The following is a 20858-nucleotide window of genomic DNA, read 5'->3' as shown; positions in this document are numbered from 1 at the left end:
ATTTATAAAGATCTTTATTGTTCAATATAAATTTTAATATAATATTATAATTATACTTATGTAATCAAATAATATACTTAATTACATTAGAACAAATAAACAGATTATATAATTATTAGATCAATAATTAGGTGACTTTCCAAAAGAACCCACAAAATATAGGGTAAAAATGGCCTTTCCCGAAAATGAAAATGTGTCCCGTTTTACTAGAGAGTACAGGTAGAGGATACATGGTATGCAGCATAGAGGGTACCAATCAGAATCACAACTCAGATTCAGCAATTCAACTCTACGTCTGAAAGTCTCATCTCTCTCTAACTAAGGGAGAGAGAGAATGGATACTGTGTTTTCCGTGGACGACATTGCCGACCAGTTATGGTCATCGCCGCCACAGATGCGGTTATCTCATGACTTGGATTCATCCACCATTTCGTCCTCTAAAATGATGAACAGGAGCTCGTCGGAGTGGGCTTTTCAGCGTTTCCTTCAGGAGGCCGCAGCCGCTGACACTACTTCCTCGTCTTCTTCGCAGCAGATCAAGGATCAGAAGCTTAATCATAATTTAATTGCCGATCAATCGAAGCCTATGTCTAATACAGCATCGTTTGGCTCTGAACCTCCTCCGAATATTACGATTGATTCCGATGAGTACCAGGCTTTCCTCAAAAGACGCCTGGATTTGGCATGTGCCGCCTTCGCTTTGAATCGTGTATGTTATATTTCTTATTGATTTTAATTCGATATGTTCGCTTCCTTTCAACTGCTAAAATTGAATCATTGAGCGGAACGGCAAAGTGATTTGGAAACCTGCAAGCTAATGAAATCCTTTTTCTTTTAGTAATTTAATTCAATCATTGGACGCAATCCCTAAGTGATTTGGAAACTGCAAGGGAATTCCTTTCTTTTTCTTTTGTTCTTATTTTTGGGTTTTGTCCACATTTAGGATTAATCAAACCGTGAATTGCAATTTTATCCTTAGGCAAGCTATGTAAAATCTCAAGATTCCGCTTCTTTGCCACCCGAAAAAGGATCACTGGCAGCTAATGCATCACTCTCTGGATCTCAGGTTCCTCCCAAAGGTTAGTCATACCAATTAAACCAAATATACCTTTTCCCATTGGTTTTTCCTTTTCATTTATGAATCAAGTTGGTTTTCAGATGCTGGTGTCACTGCAAGCTAGTGACTATACTAGGCATGATATTTCTAGTGTTGGTGTTATGTCTCACACTATGCAGTCTATAGATATTTAGGAGTAACCATATATCACTTAAAAAAACATGGTGGATGTCCAAAGAGCTACAAAATGTTTGTAAGATAGTCTTTTGCTGTTTGATATGAGTGTTTTGGTTTTAATTGCTGGTGATGGTTACAGTTGCTCACATATGAGTCATATGAACACGTTTTCTGCTAACACCAATAACTTCAGCAATTCCATGGATGGGACAATTTTTTTTTTTTTGTGTATTACATCATGGCGATGCCACTGCCTTGTTCTTTTCTGCAAGCTAACATTCTCAGGTTTCATATCTACTTCACATCACCAGAGAACTTTGAAATTCAAGAAAATTATAGACCCAATATTATGGAATTTTTAAATCTACCATGGAGGTAATTTCACTTGGTTCAGAGGAACATTGGACCAATCTGATTATAGATTTGACCAACTTCTGGTTTCAACAGAATGGGATGACTCTTTCAAATTGCTAAAGCAAAGGGAGCTTTCCGAAGTCTTGTGATGACCCTCTATTGTTGTAGGTTGGATAGATGAAGATAAATTCATGGTTTACATTGGAAAATATATGGTTGAATGTCGAAGGTTTTGTGGTCCAACTAAAAGAGTGGTGGAGCTCCTACAATGTTGAGGACAAGCATGATGTAATTTTGGCAAAAAATTGTGGGATGTCAGAATAATATTAAAGAACGAATATTAATGTTTTGAGAATTGAAGAGAAATCAATTTTTTTGAGGAGCTCGGAAAACTAGAAAATACTAGGAGATCGGATATGGAGGTCAAGGTGTTTATGGCCATGGAAGAAGGATGTAAATACCGAATTTTCCAGAAAGCGATCTCCTCATTTTTTTTTTGAGGATATCGGAAAACTAGAAAATACTAGGAGATCGTATACGGAGGTCAAGATTTTTATGGCCATGGAAGAAGGATGTAAATACCGAATTTTCCAGAAAGTGACAAGAGAAATCAAAGATGCAACAACATCAATAGGCTGTAACTCTACGAAGATCCTGAAAATTCTATGGATGTTTCGAGAAAATAGTACCACCTCTACAAAAGATAGTGAATGGTTATAGAGGTTTGGCCTAGAGGATGTATAGTTGGCGATAAAAAGTAATACAAGAGGTTAAAATGTATCCTTTGTTTAGAGGTGCTAAATTAGTTTGAAGCAAGATATGATGGCCACATTCAAACACTTATTTTTGGAAGGCTATTCTAGAAAGTTCGAATGCAGTTATTGTCATACAAATACTTGAAAGTTTTTGAGACAAATTAACCTTGTATGTAGCTGGTACACTATCTTGGAGAAGTTCTACATGAAAGATACAAGAAACCGATGGGGAAGGTAATACCAATTACAGAAAATGCCTTCATGCCAGGAAACAAATAATAAATGTTTTAGTTGCAAATGAGTGCTTGGATTCATGCAGGTTGAAGGGGGGGGAGGAATGATTTGCAAATTGAACCGGGAGAGATATTATGACCATGTAAGTTGGTATTTCCTATGGAATACAATGAAAACTATGGGGTTTGAGGTCCATTCTCAAAAAAAGATTGGGGTTGGAGGAAGTATGATTAACATGGATCAAGACTTGCATCAACACAACAAGATATTCCAAATAAATGGCACACTAGAGACTATCTTCTTCCTGTAGAGAGGATTGTGGTATGATACAAATGCCTAGAAATTTGAAAGCAATTAAACAAACTGAGAAGAGGCGTCCAATTAAAAAACAACAACAACTGCTTCTTAAGCCGGTAAACGGACAAAATATGAGATGGAAGGTCAATGGAGCACCAAATACATTACTGCTTCTTATGTGACGCTCAGCAGTTGCAGGGATGTCTTCATAACCTAATTAAGTGGAAAAAGTGAGGAATGGAAGAACTATCAGATTTTGGCAGGGAAATTTCTTCGTTGGTGTGACCAATGAAGCTACAATTGCATAGTTCAGGGACAAAAGTGGGCAATGCAATTAAGGAAGAATTTTCACGTGGAAATATGAAGAGTTACTAAATTCTTTTGATTTGTTAGTTTTCTATGGAAAATTATTGCTGAACCAGATAAGAAAGCAAGAAATGATGGAAGATTGATGGTCACTCTTACTACATAGTGCTAGTTAGAGGAGAAGAAACTGAAGAGAAGTGACCATGATACCTGATCTAGAAAACAAAAGCTCCAGCTAAGGCTTCTTGTTTTTGGATGAATTGCTACCGAGAAGAGTGCTTAACACAAGATGACTTGCAGATGAGGGTGTTTTAACTTGTGTAACAGAAAGCACTTTTGTGAAACTTTCTAGGATCTCCTTATCATTTGTTCTTGCACTCCAACAAGTATGAATAATCTGCGGTATGGTTTTAAGCTTGTTTGGTGTAGATTTGGTGTTCCAAAGTTATAACGCCGGGTTACACACAATTATAATAATTAACGAGCACTCAAACAATAGTAGAAGCTGAATATAATGGAATTGGTGGAAGAGAAATCCAGATGATCTATGACCCTAGCTTGGTTAACTAAGGAAGATATTAGTATATGAAACTTATCACCTCCCTTAAATACCAGCTAAAAATCATAAATTAAAATATACAAAGGATTGCCATAAGGAGATACTCTATTTTAATGGTTATCCACTTCTTTAGTTAGATAACTGACACTAACTACATTATACGTGGGAGGCTTAATTCTTGGACCACATTTCCCTTCAACCTCAATGAAGTCTCCAAAAGTGTCTGTATAATTGACACAATTGAAGGTGGGTCCTGCATCGCACAACCACCATGGCCACAACTGCACAATCCCTCAAAAGCTCCTTGGCAACATCATTCAATTTTTTTACCGTTATTCCCTACATGATCTCCTGGATTTTATGGAAAGTAACAATCTAAAGGACCTTTCCTACCCGTTGATCCATAAATAACTTGAAGAGTCTGTTGCATTATGTGACTATTTTTGTGATTTTGAAGGAAGTGACAAATTAACAGCTTCGCCTTCTTCCATTTCGTCATCGTCAAGATTAATCACATTTGGTCGAGGTAACATTTAACGTTTTAGCTCCTTTCTTTCCTCAACATACTTTCTTATTTCTTCCCTCACTATTTCCGAGCATTTTTTTTATAGTGTGCGGCGTGTATAAGTACCGATAAGATGTTTGTGTCATAAAATTTCGCCATCCAATATATTATCACAAAAAATACATGTAACTTTGCTCCTATTGGTCTTAGTAGCTCATTTACCATATCTCCAAGCCAGGTCACACCGAGACATTTTAATCACGGTTGAGATATAGGAAAAAAATCAATAATATATTTAAGAAGAAAACAAAACAAAAGTTGAACAAAAAAACATAGTAGAACTGAACAGAAAACAACAATAGAGCATTACTATGAGTTAATATCTCAAAAAGTCACTCAACTTTAAAAATTTATCTAACAAAGTCATTAAACTTTGTTTTGTATCAACAAATCACTCAATTTAGGCCTTTGTATCAATAAAATCACTCACTAAATTTATCATTAACAGAAAAATTTACATTGCAAAATAATTCTTTTTATGTCATGTAAATATATATTTTTTTGATGACAAGGAAAACCCGCAGCCGCTACCCTTTAGGTGCGCACAGGATAAAACCCCTGCTCCTATGCAATAGCTCACAAACCACACAGCCTGGTGCGATGAGTTCGACCCAGTTTATGTCATGTAAATATAGACTCCACAAATAAGTAAAATCAAATTCGTAACTTAAAAATTCAAATAAAAGCGTCAAAAAATTCTCGATTTTGCTCAAGCTAATAACTATACCAGCTCTATTCACTGCAACTAATGCTCTATTAATTAATGTTAATTTGAAAATACCTATTTACTTTTTAATGCTTGGTCTAATATCTCAATAAATTTTTCAAAATATACTTTTGAAAAATTGGCTATTTCCAAGGTTATTTTGACAAAATAACAGAAGTAGCTGGCTAGAACAACACAAACAATTTAACTTATAATACACCGATAACAGGTAGAGAACTTAACTTTTTATATCAGGTAATTTGCCTATTTTCAGGTCAGTAATTCCATATTTTTTTTTACCATAGTTATAGTTATTTTTAGATGACTTTTGGTTATTCTTTTTCAATATACTAGTTTACCCGAACGTATGATTTTGAAATTAAGGAGATTTGTCTGCAAATGAATCATATTCCAAGAATATATGTGTTTTATTTATATTATCATTGTTTAGAAGTTAATCCTAATAATTAAAACAACTATTGTTTGGCTAGAAAGTAACCTATTTATTAAATACTAGCTTTCTGAATACTACATGGAAAGACAAACTTTTGAAGGGATATCATATCATTGTCTTTTTCTTATGTAGTTCAAAGTTTTCTTATTTATGGGATTTGGAGCTTGTAATATATAGCTTGTGATAATACTTTTTTAAAAACACAATTATTTGTCATGTCAAATTTAATTTAATGATAGATTTAGTTGAGTGATTTTATTGATAAAATGTTTAAGTTGAGTGATTTTATTGATATAAATGTCTAAGTTTAGTGATTTTATTGATACAAAATAAAGTTTAGTGACTTTATTAAATAAATTCTCAAAGTTAAGTGACCTTTTGAGATATTAACTTGCATTATGTATTAGTAAATAAGAAGAGCAGAAGTGAATAAATACAGAGCTGAATTGCAGAACTAGAAATAGAGAAGAACTGAAAAAAAGAGAAAAAGAAAAAAGGGGCAGCCCGGTACACTAAAGCTCTCACTATGCGTAGGGTCCGGGGAAGGGCCCGACACATAGAAAGAAGAAATTAAAACCCTAGAGCTAGCAGCGCCAGACGTAAGAAGAAAGAAGAAGAATGAAGAAGAAAAATTTCCCGAAGGCTGAAAACCCTAGTAGAGAAGAAGTTGCGAAGGCAGCAGAAGTCGCGAATAGGAGTTTAACTGAAGTCGAACTCTTTTTTCATTTAAAATCAACCTTTTAAAAATTCTTCAACATGAAGCGACCGTTTATGCTTGCATCTCACCTCCCTTGCTTCAGCACTTTACTCCACGAAGAGGGTGCTCTATCGGTCGACCTCACCTCAGCTTTTAGAATTGGGCTGGCCTTGCATCGCCTTGCTTCAATGCTTAAAGCAGTGAAATGAGTGCTTTCCTGAATGCTGGTTGATCCATCCCCATCATTTGGGCATTAATGACAATTCAAATTTGAACTTTAAAGTTCATAGAACATGTAAGAGGTATAATAGTGACTGACTAGGCATTGTGCACCATTATAACACAAATTTCAATTAACAGTAAATGCAACCAAACATAGTAGAAATGCTTATAGATAACAAGGAGAAAGAAAATCTGGTTTGGCCCACTCTTTTGCACATTCTAAATGTTTTTCATGATCTTTTGTGTTTGCTGAACGTGAGTTTCTTGCATTACAAGTTCTTGCTTGACTTACCTCAAATGATTTGTCAACAATCTAGTATTGAAGGGAACATATGCCTATGGTGTCACGATCCGAATCCGGATGTGATATCACTCGTATTAACTTACGGAGACGAGCCAGTCTACAACCCAGCTGAAAGTAAAATGCGGAAGTAAATGAAATAAACAAGGTTTAACTTAATCAAAAACAGGTAGATAATCTCAAAAAAAATCCTCCAAGACTGGTTGTCACGTGTACAAGCCACTAATACTTTACAAAAATAACAAAGGAAATACAATCACAATGTTTTTATCTCCAGAATAGGACTAAAACATAATAAAAGAGTAAGAAGTGTCCAATGGATGGATGCAACAGTTACCTCAACACTCAAACTAGTAGCCTCGAATATGGTAGGAAAGGGTAGAAGTCACGCAGGTCCGGTCTCACAACCTATACAAGTGTAGAAGCAAGAAGTGAGTACCAAACAACACGATACCCAACCAAACCTCAGATTACAACTTGCGTCAAAATCAACCCAATCTAGCAGTTCTAATATCATATATATCACAAACAGTAACAGCTCACAAGTCTCAGTCAAATCACATCAAATCAATAGTATAAATCACGGGAACACAAGGGGTAAACACAGTTCACAAATGACAAGATGTGATGTGCAATGCAATGAAATGTCACGTATAGTAATACATGTCTATCCTAATGATACACATCCGCAGACTAGCAGGCCGGAACCCATGGGGCACTCACATTGTCCATATATCCGCCAGAACCATTTTCTTTCAGCATAAACATCAATCGCTGGAACCATTTCCCTTTCGCATAATTATCAATCGCCGGAACCATTTCCCTTCAGCATTGCCAGAACCATTTCCTTTTGGCATCATCATCATTTCAATTCCATCACAGTATATCAGAACCAATGCAAATAAGCAATGTTCATACAAGCCACGATAATATGATGATATCAATAACAATTCACATTTCATATTAATATAATCATTTCACACATCCACAATATATCAATGTTAGCATCACGTCGTTCACATCAATATAAATCATCAAATTGCCATTTTATTACCCCTCTTCGTTATTAAGATCAATCACAATAATCAAATAACCTGAACCAATTTTCATTACTCCCCAGCACACATAACAAGGAATACGAGATTCTACAAGCTTAAATGAAGGTTTAGAAATTCACTTGCCTCAATTTCAACCATAACTACTTTGAAACTTGGGCCTTTCTTTTATGTCGGCTCTCCGAATCAACCAAATCTAGTCAAATATGAAATCCCAATAAGAATATGAGCACAACGACACTCAAATCATTAGTTTTGAAAATCGGGCCGAAATCGATCCGACAACTCAATTACGAAAATGAAGGGGTAAATTTGGAAATTTTTGTATGAAAACGTTCTCCAAGACATGAGGAATCCATTAATGAAAACTATTTTAAAATCGGAGTTATAATCAACTCATAATCATCAATTTAGGAAAAAACTTGACTTCTCCAAAATTTAGGGTTCAAAATCATAAATTAAAGGCCAAAATCAAGTTATAATCGATGATTAATGAAGATTATAGACAAAAATATTAGAAAATGCTTCCAGGCACTGCTCCCAAGATTTTTAGATTTGAGACTATCACCCCCTCTCATCCCCCTTCGGTGGTCCTTTTGATCACCGGAACACCCTTAATGTCACCACATTCCGGTGGTATTTGACTACTGGACTGTTAACATTGTTTTTCTTCTTTCCTCAAAGCCTTTTGTCATTCATGGACAATCGTATTTACTTTAGATCTAGTGGGGGGGGGGGGGCTTCGACATTACTCAAGGGAGCTCTAGTATGAATGGGTTGAGAGCTTAAGGCTACATATCAGAAGAATGTCTTTAAGTAGAAAGGCCATTGTGTGGGTGTCACGGAGATTCAGAGAGGCATCCAACCTCAAGGGCAGGATGTACAACACTTGGAAATGTTGAGATACAGTGACATACTTGTTCTATTCTATGAAATTTAATAAGTTTGGCCGTTATATTTAAGTTATTGTTGTCATAGGGGAATCCAGAGCAATAATTATTATGCTAGAAAATGCTTTTAATGTGGGTTGGTCAACTGTGGCATTCAAAATGGAAAGCTTTGTTAATATGGGTTTATCTAGTCAGGAAGCATTGAATACCGGAAGGACAAGAGAAGAAAGGAGCTTTAAACAAGCTCTGCGCAAACGTAGGTGATCTCAGGGAGATATTAAAGGGAAGAGGGAGGAGGAGGCTAGAGGAGCAAGGCCGTCACATTCTGAGAATCTGCTTTTAAGGTGTTTAGTGGAAGTTTCCCAGAATGTGACGAAATTCCTACCCGAAATGACGTACAAAAATGGGTACATCAGACTTGGATTAAGGTTCACAACATCCAAGTCTTTGATATGAATCGTATCCAAATCCTATTCGAATTTTAGAATGAAAAAGATGCAAAACATATATTGAGGGGTGAATGGAAGAAGCAAGGGAAAAGACTCAATCTCGAGTGGTCGCCTTTTGCAGGGGCTTACCCACTTAATACCAGATTTCAATGGTGCTGGATCAGAGTCCTTGGACTACCAGTACATCTCTAGCCCATAAGGGTGATAAAAGAGAGAGGTGACAAATGCAACGGCTGGTTGGAAATGGAGGAGACAGAGCTTAATAATCATCTAAGGTGGGCTAGAATCAGAGTTAAGGGCCCATCGAAAAATATTCCGGCATACATTGATGTTGAAGATGGCGAGTGAAGCTATAGGTTTTCGGTGTGGTGCGAAGCGTCGACAAGGTACAAAAAAGTTAGGGTTACCAAACAACAGATGTGTGACATCTCGTCGCACGTAAATAGCAATAGGACAAAAGTCAAATGTCTGAGATGGCAGGAAAAAATCAAAGAAGGGGGAAAGATATTGTTGTGGAGAACCTAACAAATTTTGAGGAGGGGAGGGGATTTTACACATGGGTTACAAGGGATGCACTTGTGGCAAGTGGCAACAATTTTAAAATTTATGGGCCAGGGAAGACACACGGTGGGCATTCTCATTTAAATGAACTTGGGAAGACAGCTGGTGAGCATTCTCACTTAAATGAACTTGGGAAGACAGCTGGTGGGCATTCTCACTTAAATGAGCTTGGGTCATTCTCTTATTTAAAAGGAATGGACCCAAGTTTAAGTAGGCCCAAAGGAATAAGTATTCAAACTCCTTTGGTGGCTGAGCCTTTCACAGAAAGACTTAACACATCTCCGGGGAACATTGAAGAGGAGAAATTTTTTTCCAGCTTCAGCTACGGAGACAAGAGGAGAGAGTTTGCTAATACAAGGAACTTGGATAAGCAAATGCAGATGAGGGAGGCGAAGAAGGTGGTAAAAAATTTAGAAAACTTGAACTCGGATTTTAACAGGGCTGAAGAAGAAGAGAATGGAGAGAATATAGTGGAAGATTTGCAGAATTAAATTATTACACTGGAGGAGCCAACACCAATTCAATCCTACTCAAGTGAATGTATAAAGGAAGTTGGGTCTGATGCCACGATTTGGGTGCAAGAAAACATCATTAAGGTGAGCAAATAGTTTAGGGCCATGTTCGATGGTTTGGAAAGGATGCAAAGGAGCTATTTAGAAAGCTTGACCAAAGAAGGGGGGCCTCTTTAGTGGGTAACAGTGACAACCAACTGGTTCCTAAAGAAGTTAGGAATCTAATTTTTGATGTCAAATTTAAGAATGGGGAGCCAAGAATTGAGCTGAGGAAGGGGAGGAGACCATCAATCAGTGATCAATGAGAACCAAGATTATCTCATGGAATGTAAGGGGTTTGAAAAGGGTAGATAAGAGGAAATTGGTGAAGCAGTTTGTGCATCAATGGCAAGCAAATATTTATGTCCTCATAGAGACTAAGTTGGAGGGAGATGTGAAGAATTTGTTTAAAGAATTATGGGCTAATAGATGGGTGGGGGAAGAGCATCTGGAGGCAAGGGGTAGCAGGGGAGGGGTCTTGATTATGTTGGACAAAAGGGAATGGGAGGGGGAATTGGTGAAAGTTACGGGCCAATTGATTACATGTAACTTCACTGGTATAAACCAGGATCTAACTTGGTATCTTAGTGTAGTATATGCTGACTGTAACTTCACTGGTATAAACCAGGATCTAACTTGGTATCTTAGTGTAGTATATGCTGACTGTAACATAGTGAATAAAAGAGAATTTTGGAGCTCTTTAGGAGTTAGCAGAAACATTTGTGAGGGACCGTGGGTGGTGTATGGGGATTTCAATGTCACGAGGTTTGTGACATAGAGAACAAATTGTCGTAGAATCTCAGGGGCAATGGAAGAGTTCTCTGAATGCATAAATAATCTGGAATTGGTAGATCCTCCTTTATTTGGAGGATCATCCACATGGAGGAGGGGAGAAAATGATAGCAGTGCTTCTAGGATTGATAGGTTTCTGTATTCAGCAGATTGGGAGGTTGTTTTTCTTCAGGTCAGACAGACTTTACTCCCAAGGATAGGATCTGATCACAATCCAATCCTCCTCAATTGTGGGGATGTAATCTCAAAAAATCTTATTTTAAATTTGAAAATTGGTGGCTAGAAGTGGAGGGCTTTAAAGACAAAGTCAAAGATTGGTGGAGCTCGTTTCCAACAGTGGAAGACCCTCCTACATTTTAGCTAATAAGTTAAAGCTTCTTAAAAAGGAGTTAATACAATGGAGCAGAAGCAACAGGGGCGAGGAAAGAAGAAATATTGCAGCAATTGGGTGCTTTGGAAACCATACAGGAACAAAGAAAGCTTACCGAAGATGAGTTAGTTCAGAAGACACATTTAACCATGGAGTTCGAGGACGTGGCAAAAAAGGAAGAAATAGCTTGGAGACAGAGGTCAAGAGTACAGTGGTTGAAAAGTGGAGATAAGAACACAAAGTTCTTCCATCGGATGGCTAATTCCCACAAAAGATACAACTCCGTCGACTTATTAGAGGTAGAAGGTCAAGTCGTCACTGAGCCGGAAGCAATCAAGAGTGCCATTCAAAGCTACTACCAGAAGTTGTATAAAGAAACTGAAGAGTGGAGACCTGATCTCAATATACATGGTGCAAAAATCATTTCATTAGAAGATCAGATGTGGCTACAGAGGAACTTTGATGAGGAAGTATGGGAGAGCATCAAGTCATGTGCAATTGATAAGGCACCTGGCCCAGATGGTTTCAATATGAATTTCTTTCGGATGTTCCGGGAGGTTGTTAAGTGTGACATCATGGGTACAATGCATCATTTCCATGAGAACCAAGCATTTGAAAGAAGTTTGGATGCTACATACATAACCCTTATCCCTAAAAGAGCAGGAGTAGTGGAACTAAGGGGCTTTAGGCCCATTAGTTTGGTTTCAGGAGTGTACAAAATAATTGCAAAAGTACTAGTTGAAAGACTGAAGAAAGTAGCGAACATACTAGTCAACAAACATCAAATGGCTTTTGTGAAAGGAAGATAGATTATGGATGCTGCCTTAATAGCCAATGAATGTATAGATACAAGGATCAGGGGTGAGGTAGCTAGCTTGATGTGCAAATTAGATATTGAAAAGGCCTATAACCATGTGATTTGGGGCTATCTACTGAATGTCTTGAAACATATGGGATTTGGGGAAAGATGTCTGAAGTGGATTAGTTTTTGTATTAAAACTATTAGGTTCTCTATTTTAGTGAATGGAGAATCTGCTGGGTTTTTTCCCTCTGAAAGAGAACTCAGACAAGGGGATCCTTTATCTACTTTCCTGTTCATACTTGCAATGGAAGGACTTAGCAGCATGATGAGAGTGGCAATTCATAACAACTGGTTGAGGGGTTTCAGAATTGGGGATGGTGACCTAGAGATAGGTCATCTACTATATGCAGATGACACTATCATTTTTTGTGAAGCTGTAGTGGAGCATGTTAGCTATATTAGAGTCATGCTGGTGGTTTTTGAAGCCATCTTTGGTCTAAAGGTGAATTGGAGGAAAAGCAATATTTTTCCTATCAAAGCAATATGGTGTGGATAATCTGCCCACCGAGTACTTAGGCATGCCTTTAGGTAGGAAGTACAAAGAGGTAGAGATATGGGATAGAATTATAGAGAAGTTTGAAAGGAGACTAGCCCAATGGAAGTCACAGTACTTATCTTTAGGGGGAAGGGTCACACTGATTAATTCAGTGTTGGATTCCTTTCCCACCTATGTGATGCCTTTGTTTCTCATCCCGGACAGCGTTGTGGAAAAACTGAACAGAATAAGAAGGGATTTTTCGTGGAAAGGGAATAAATGAGGAGGGAGGTTATAATCTGGTAAAATAGGAAGTGACTCAATCTAGCAAAGGCCTAGGAGGACTAGGAATAAGGAATTTGAAGACCCAAAACAATAGCCTTTTGATGAGGTGGCTTTGGAGATTTTGTGAAGAAGAGTCCTATCCTTTAAAGCAAGCAATTATCCATAAGTATGGGCAAACCAACTCTGGATGCTCAAATGAGGTAAATACTACATATGGTGTGGGTGTTTGGAGGGCAATCAGAGCATTATGGCCAAAGTTGGGGGAGAACTCTAGTATTAGGGTGGGGAATGGCCTCAAAACTAGGTTTCGGAAGGACAATTGGCTAGGTGAAGCTCCACTCCCGGACAGATTCCCAGATCTCATGATGTTATGCAGGAATCCAGAGATAAATGTTGCTGAATGTTTGTCTAACCATGGTTGGAATCTCAATTTTAGAAGACACCTAAATGATTGGGAAATGGAAAGGGTGGCTAGTTTTCTAAATGAAGTGGAAACTTTTGCTGGAACCACAATGGAACCTGATAAGCTAAGGTGGAGGCATACTACGGAAGGAAGTTTCCTTGTTAAAAATTTGTACAAAAGGGAGAATAGTGTTATGTAGGAGGAAGAGCTAAGGATATGGAAGAATGTATGGAAGAATATAGCTCCTACCAAGGTGAGATGCTTCACTTGGTTATTAGTTAAGAAGGCATGCCTTACTCATGAAGTACTACAAAAGAAGGGGAGAGTAATGGTGACTAGGTGTTTTTTGTTAAATGAAACAGGAGAGACAAATAATCACCTGTTCCTACACTATAAGTTCACTACTCAAGTGTGGAATCTGTTTTTCAGTCTCACAAATACAATATGGACAATGCCAGAGCATACAGTTGATTTGATGAGCTGTTGGATTAGAAGAGGTGGAAGCAAGAGTCAGAAAAAATGGTGGAGGATAATACCTCATGCATATGGTGGACAATTTGGAAGGAGAGAAATGGAAGGTGCTTTGAAGACAAGATCAGGTCCATTCATGAAGTGAACTGGAATTGCTTGGAAACCTTATTTTTTTGGTGTAAACAGAACTATATAGAGGAAGTAGAGGAGTTGGTTGATTTCCTAGGTACTTTGTAAAGTTTATATTTGAATCTCACTACCCTGTAACATGTTTTTGATGGTGGCCAACATTCCTAATGCTGAAGAATACAACAATACTATTTCTCAAAAAAAAAACTTACCTAATTGATTTGCCTCTAAAAACCCTCAAGAAATCGCCTCTATCAAGCCCCCAAAACTCAAATATGGTAAAAATGACCTATTTCCTGTCTTTGGGAAATGTCTACTGCTCAGGCCTTAATTTCTTCTCTGTGAACATGACTCTTATCTCCACGAACGCGGAGACAAACCCCCAAACCTTCCACAAACGCGGACAATCCTCCGCGAATGCGAAGGTTGCCAGACTCCACTTCTTCACAAACGCGGCCAACCCTCTGCGAACGCGGAGGTCATCAAGCTAACCCTCCGCGAACGCAGATAGGAAAGCGCGAACGCGAAGGAGATGATCTGTGACAGAAGACAACAACTTCACAAAAAACAAAATTCACCGAAAGGACCCTCAAGATTCATTTGGAATCCCGTGCAATTCATAGCATATGAGTGTTTTGTTATCTGGCCAAGATTTCATTTGTTTCATTAAAATTAAGATGCCTGAATCTAAATGATTAAGATGTTGTTTCTATATTCGAACACTGAATGATTAAGACTGTTTGGTTTTCAATATCTGAACGTGCATAATTTCTTTATTTTCAAGCATACAAATAAAAAGTAATTAAATATTACAAAAACCTATAAATTTAATAAAATAAAATCATTATTTGATTGAAAAAAAGAAACATTTATGTTTGCTAGTGATGGAAGGGATGTTCTGTATAGTGGTGGTAGTTGTGATGAGAGAGGTGACTGGTTTTATAGTGATTGGCGTGATAGTAGTGGTTGTTATTATGGTGGAGTTGGATGATTTTAGCAGTTCTCAGTTTTGGTGGTGGCTGAAGAATGTGGTGGTTGATGGTAGTTGGCATTGCTAGTTGTGATGGTGGAGGTGATTGATTGTAAGGATTGCCCGCAGTGGTGGTTGTGGCTAATAGTGGTGGCGAAGGTGGGAGTGGTTGACGATGGTGTTAATGGTAGCAGGTGGCACTGCTAGTTGTGATGGTGGAAGTGGTTGGAAGTAGGGATTAGCCACAGTGGTGGTAGTGGTGGCAAAAGTGGCGGCTGTGATGATAATGGTGGTGGTTTTTGTGAATTTTAATTATAATGATGGAGGTGATAGGTGTGGTAGATACTGATAGTAGTGGCTGCCAGTGGTGGTTGTGAGGGAAGAGGTTGCTGGTGGTGGTGTGGGTGGTTGGTGACGGTGGTGGTAGTTGATAGTGGTAGTGGTGGTGGTGATGGTGGTGACAGAGGTGGTTACTAGTGATGGTGATTGTTGTGGACGGAGGTGTGAAGATTATCCACACACAAATATCTCTTAAGGATATTATGACTTTGTTCAAGATCTCAATGGTTATGACCTATTCAGACAAAATAAAAATTTAATTCTTAATGTAAATAAATGCAGTTAATGACCTAAGGTCTGAACCATTCAGTTTATACCTCCATTAAGTGCTAACAAATGAAGCCTAAGTCCATCTGTTATCTTAGCCAGTTGGCCTAAGTGAAAATCGATTTACTTGACTAGTTGATGTTAACACTTAGCAATGTCAGCCCTTTTTTACATGTGCTTTTGGTGTTTAATAGACAAGTGGATGTTAATCTCTTCCAAAAGGTGTCATTATCCTCATATGTTACCTTCACTGGTGCTATTGCAACCCTGGTTGCCTTAGTCTTGCTCCTCATATGATACCGGTGCGGTAGGGGCTTTGACTACCCATGTTTATGGGAGGTGTTAACTGCAAATGGCAGGTTTTTAGTTAGTTGCTCTTCATTTCCACCTTATTAGTTGATTCACAAACTCTATGCCCAACTTGATTTCTCCTCTCCTTTGTTCTGTTTTTCTGTTCCGCATTGTGCTTAACTAATGAGTTCATATGACCTAGTTCTTAGGAAATATTGTGCCTTTGAGGTCCTCATTTTTGATGCTCTCTTATTTTGGTAGGCATAATTAAGTTCAACTTATTGAAAAAATGCTTTTGATTCCTCTATTAATAGATTATTATATGTTATGCTGAGTGAGTGTTATTTTCTTATATTGTACATATAAAGTTGTTAAACTTATTTTCCTCTAAATATAAAGGAAAATGAGCCAAACAATTATATTTTCCTCAAATTATGGTTCATCCATTAAGAACCCGAGATCTGTGAAGTCTATCAGAGGAGGGAGGGACCAAAAACACATATCAAAATTAATTAATATTCAAATATACTTAATTAAATATAACAAAATCAAAATTCGAACTTTTCAATAATTTAAGGACCAGAAGTCCAATTCTAGGGTTCTTTATCTAAGAATACAAGCATCTCATTCAGCACCAAAGCATGTTATGCGCAGAAAATAAATAAGATGATTAATGAACGTAGATATCCATTTAATTCCAGGGAAAGAGACGATACATGTAACTGTATGATTTATGTTGAACGAGGTTGTATTTCATTCTCCTCTTTCCTTTTTTTTTTGTTAGGATCTGGGCAAGAATTGGCAAAAGTTCAAGATAAGGATGCTGGTGAGCCAATTGGAATACCTCCCTTGCCTGCAGTGCAGAAGAAACCTGGTATCCAGGTAAGGTCAACAACAAGCGGTTCATCCGGGGAGCAATCAGATGATGATGAAGCTGAAGGAGAAGCAGAAACAACTCAATCAACGGATCCAACTGATGTGAAACGTGTGAGGAGGTAATACAGTTTGCAACTTCGCTTTAGAGTTTCTCCTTGCCGTAGCCAACTCTTTTTTTCTAGTATTCTACCGGTTAATAGTCTCTAATAATTTAGTATTAAATTTTAAGGGAACAACATCTATCCAACTTTCTGATTAGTACTTCCATACTACCTAGGTAAATATAACAAATTTAGAAAATCCTTTTGGTGCTTCAGTATTGTATAAAATATTTAAGAATGTGACTACATGATATATTTATATTTATGAAGAAAATCCATTTTATGTTTTATATTGGAGAGAAATTTTTGCTTTACCAGTAAAGTAAAGTGAGAGACAAACAGACCTTTTCTTAGGGTTTCAAGTAATTCAACTAGTGCCAGAAAGTATCTTGTTGTAGGGTAAGGCAGCAAAGAAAGTTGGCACAATATGTAATCCCTAGGGTATCAGTGTCAGAGAGAGATCACTCGATGCTGCTATAGGCACTCATTTGTTCGGACAGCCCAGACTCCTACGGGAGACAATAGTGGGGAATTTTCCGCAATAGACAAAAGCCTGACGGAGCAATGCTGTGTGAAGGTAGAGGGTCCATGGGCTGTGAACTTCTTTTCCCAGAGAAGAAGCAATGACGATATTTGGAAATAAGCATCGGCTAACTCTGTGCCAGTAGTTGCGGGAATACAAAGGATGCAAACGTTTTTTGGAATGATTGAGTGTAAAGCGTATGTAGGTAGATTTTTAAGTTCACTGTCAATTCCCAGGGGTCAACCCTTGACAGGTGGTGGAAACTACCAAGCTGGAGTACGGTAGGGGTAGAGGGACTTCCCAGTGGAGTAGTGAAATGCCATAGATCGGAAAGAACACTAACAATGAAAGCACTCTACAGTCTCTACTGGGCTGACACTGATAAGCTAATGCTAGGGGAGAGAATGAGATTAGATATCCTAACTGTAACGATAGGCATTATGATTATGCATATTGACCCGTGCAATGTTGTAGCTATAACGCGTCTTGACGCATATGCTCCGCTGGAGTTCAGACCTCAACCTCTTGATCGGGAGATTTGACTTATTTTCCTAACTTTCTATATATTAAATGTCGATACGCTATATATGTATAAATTTATAATATTGTCAAGTACATTGAGTGACTTTGTCTTATTATAGCACTAAGTAATCAAAATTATCCAAAATCTTTTGATTTCTCCTCTTGGCTAATTGTGTTCTTTCCATACCTGACAAGTGATTTATATATTTTGGTCAATGCCAATACTTTTTGAGCTTTCTAATTAATATTTTTAGTGACCAATTATTTCACCATCTCCAAAATATTAATTGTTGGAGACTAGAGTTGTTGAAGTTGTGTATCGGAACTTGTATTGTAAGAATCCCTCTTTTCGTTCTGTGTAGGAGTCCTGATTTTGTAAGCACTAGCACCAACTTAGAGCTAGATATTTTTTCTATCAGTATAATCACTACTTATCTGTTCAAAAAAATAGTTAATTTATGAGGCATTGAAGAGCATGATGTTACCGTGTGAATAGATTCTCCATGATACACTTGCAATAACTTCAATTTAAGACATGTTATTACCAGTGAATTACTTTATATAGTGAATAAGTATGAAGGAAAGATATTGCGGTGTTGTTACATTTACCTTTACATTTTTCTGCTAGGCAAGTTGTCCTTGTCATTGCATCTCAGATGTTGTGGTAACATTGTCCCATTGTCCTTTACTATTTTTCTGATTGGTAAATTGTCCTCATCATTGCATCCTCAGTTATTGTATATTAAAACAAGAAAAACCACGCACCGGGTCTGTAAGTACCTGAGTCTACAGTTCAAGTGGAAGACCTCGAGTAAAAGGGATACAGAGATATTTTGGCCTTGCCAAAGGCCTAAACTCTCAAAGTTCAATGAGGATGTTCTTGTATTGAAGGACTGGTTTTAGCCATTTCAGAGAACACAGAATCAAACTACAAATTGCTGCTTCCTCTGGACAAATGGATCTTTCTGATTTGCTTCTGAAGGAAAGAGCTTCAATGATGAAGGTGTCATTTATGACAAGATTACTAGTCTGTTTTATGCAGAATGAATATTGAAATCCTCATAATATGATATGGTTAGAGGTGGAGTCCTGAATATAAGTTGATTGAACTTGATTTTGTTTGGCAATATTATGATAGCTAAAATCTTGTCGGTGGTAACAAATTCATTGGGCATCCAAGAGATTAAGCTTATTGTTGGTATGTTACAATTTTTGCGAGTTTAACTGGTTATTATCCTAATATTTTGTACCAATTCATTGACAGAATGCTATCCAATAGAGAATCAGCTAGACGCTCGAGAAGAAGAAAACAGGCCCATCTGACAGAACTAGAGACGCAGGTATGTTTCTGGGTCATGCTTTCAGTTAATATTTACTTTCAACTATTTGTTTAATGAAAATTTGTTCATGGTAGGTCTCTCAAGTAAGAGTAGAAAACTCCTCTTTATTGAAACGCTTGACTGACATAAGCCAGAAATACAATGATGCAGCAGTTGACAATCGAGTATTAAAAGCAGATGTTGAGACATTGAGAGCAAAGGTAAGGCTACTTCCAGTGTTTGGAGAGAGGAGGTTCAACAAAATTATTTTTGTTTGTGTTGGAGCAAAGTGAGGTTAATATAGTAGACAAGGATATCTTCATGGTGTGGTTAAATTTATCAATTGATCAGAAGTTAAACGAATTCAAAATTCCTGTTACATTTTTGCTGCTCCTCTTTGTTTGTCATTCCTCGTTTCTAGATATTGAAATGCCTAATGTGCTTCTTAATCAAGTCTACCTGGCTGTACTTCAATAACACTTGGACACAAGCTTATCTTGTATTACTGGCGTACTTTGGGAAACCTAGCTGATATAGAAAAGTGGTTCCGAAGAATCCTCCATCCCTCTGTTAGTTTCTCTTTTCCTGCTAGTAAATAAGAGAACATGTAGTAGATAGATCTCACGTGTTAGGATTTTATTTGGGGAGAAAGAATTTTAGTTATTTGTGCTATCATCGTTCTGTTCCACTCTTTCCTCATTGAAGTCTTGTGGTTAGAAACCCATAAAACATTCCTTCATGTATGCAGGTGAAGATGGCTGAAGAAACTGTTAAAAGAGTTACTGGGTTGAATCCTCTATTCCAAGCTATGTCTGAGATATCGACAATAATGATGCCATCTTTCACTGGTAGTCCTTTCGACTCATCAGCAGACACTGCTGTTCCTGAACATGATGACCTGAAACATCACTACTATCCAGCCCCTGAAAATGGCCATATGCCCAACCATGATTCTAGAATGCAAAATGGTATGTTAGATATCCCTCCTATAGGAAATGTACATCAGAACTCTGCAACAGAAGCAATCGAGGCCAACAAGATTGGCAGAACATCTTCAATGCAGCGAGTGGCTAGCTTGGAGCATCTGCAGAAGCGCATCCGTGGAGAAGCAAGTACTTGTGGAACCCAAGGCAGGGGAGAGCAATAGAGTGACCTAATGAGGAAAAAAGTTAACTACAAGGAAGGTTTCACAGAGATCTGTAAATCTTACATATCATATTACTTTAAAATAATATATCTTCTTAGCATATCGGGTCTGTCTGAAGAAAAAAAAGCCAAAAAAAGGAGAAGACTATGCAATGTACCAATGCCTTTTCGGTTAGACTTATATTAATTTAATTATCTGGTTGCTGGCCAGTTCTTCCAAACATTAGCTCATGAAGGAAGGATTATCTAAGTCCCATATAACCAAACGATCATTTCATTCCCAAATCAATATAGGGTTAAGTTCACAAATGATCCTCATAAGGATTGATCTTGATATTATGCCCCTCCTTAAGAAAAGTCTTACAAAAATAGCCTTCATTTATTTAATGAAAATTTTTTGGACAAAATTCTCCTTCAAACCTAACAAAATAAAAGAAGCTTGTATTTTAATAACTATATGAAACTAAAAAAGTTACATTTGTTCTTTTTTTCTTTTCTCTCGTTTTCACCTTTTTTTTATCTTTTCC

The 20858-nt window shown here is 37.5% G+C and overlaps 1 protein-coding gene across 1 annotated transcript; it reads left to right on the top strand.

Moving 5' to 3' along the window:
* The first annotated feature begins 206 nt into the window (after positions 1-206).
* On the top strand, positions 207-20541 carry LOC129889077 (light-inducible protein CPRF2-like). The gene is made up of 6 exons (XM_055964201.1): positions 207-709; positions 980-1079; positions 16629-16839; positions 19131-19206; positions 19281-19406; positions 19934-20541. The coding sequence occupies exons 1-6, from the start codon at positions 335-337 to the stop codon at positions 20330-20332; spliced, it is 1287 nt and encodes a 428-aa protein (XP_055820176.1). The 5' UTR covers positions 207-334; the 3' UTR covers positions 20333-20541.
* The last annotated feature ends 317 nt before the right edge of the window (positions 20542-20858 follow it).

Source organism: Solanum dulcamara, chromosome 5 (genome assembly GCF_947179165.1).
Source record: "Solanum dulcamara chromosome 5, daSolDulc1.2, whole genome shotgun sequence".
Lineage (NCBI taxonomy): Eukaryota > Viridiplantae > Streptophyta > Magnoliopsida > Solanales > Solanaceae > Solanum > Solanum dulcamara.
Note: the sequence above shows the minus strand (reverse complement) of the source record. Positions and strands in the feature narration are given on the sequence as shown.

Excerpts from the sequence above, each read along its gene's own strand:
- LOC129889077 (XM_055964201.1), top strand. The coding sequence starts at position 335 with ATGGATACTGTGTTTTCCGTGGACGACATTGCCGACCAGTTATGGTCA. Across the intron at positions 1,080-16,628 it reads ATCTCAGGTTCCTCCCAAAG|GATCTGGGCAAGAATTGGCA; the intron begins GTTAGTCATACC and ends TTTTTTTGTTAG. Across the intron at positions 19,407-19,933 it reads TTGAGACATTGAGAGCAAAG|GTGAAGATGGCTGAAGAAAC; the intron begins GTAAGGCTACTT and ends TCATGTATGCAG.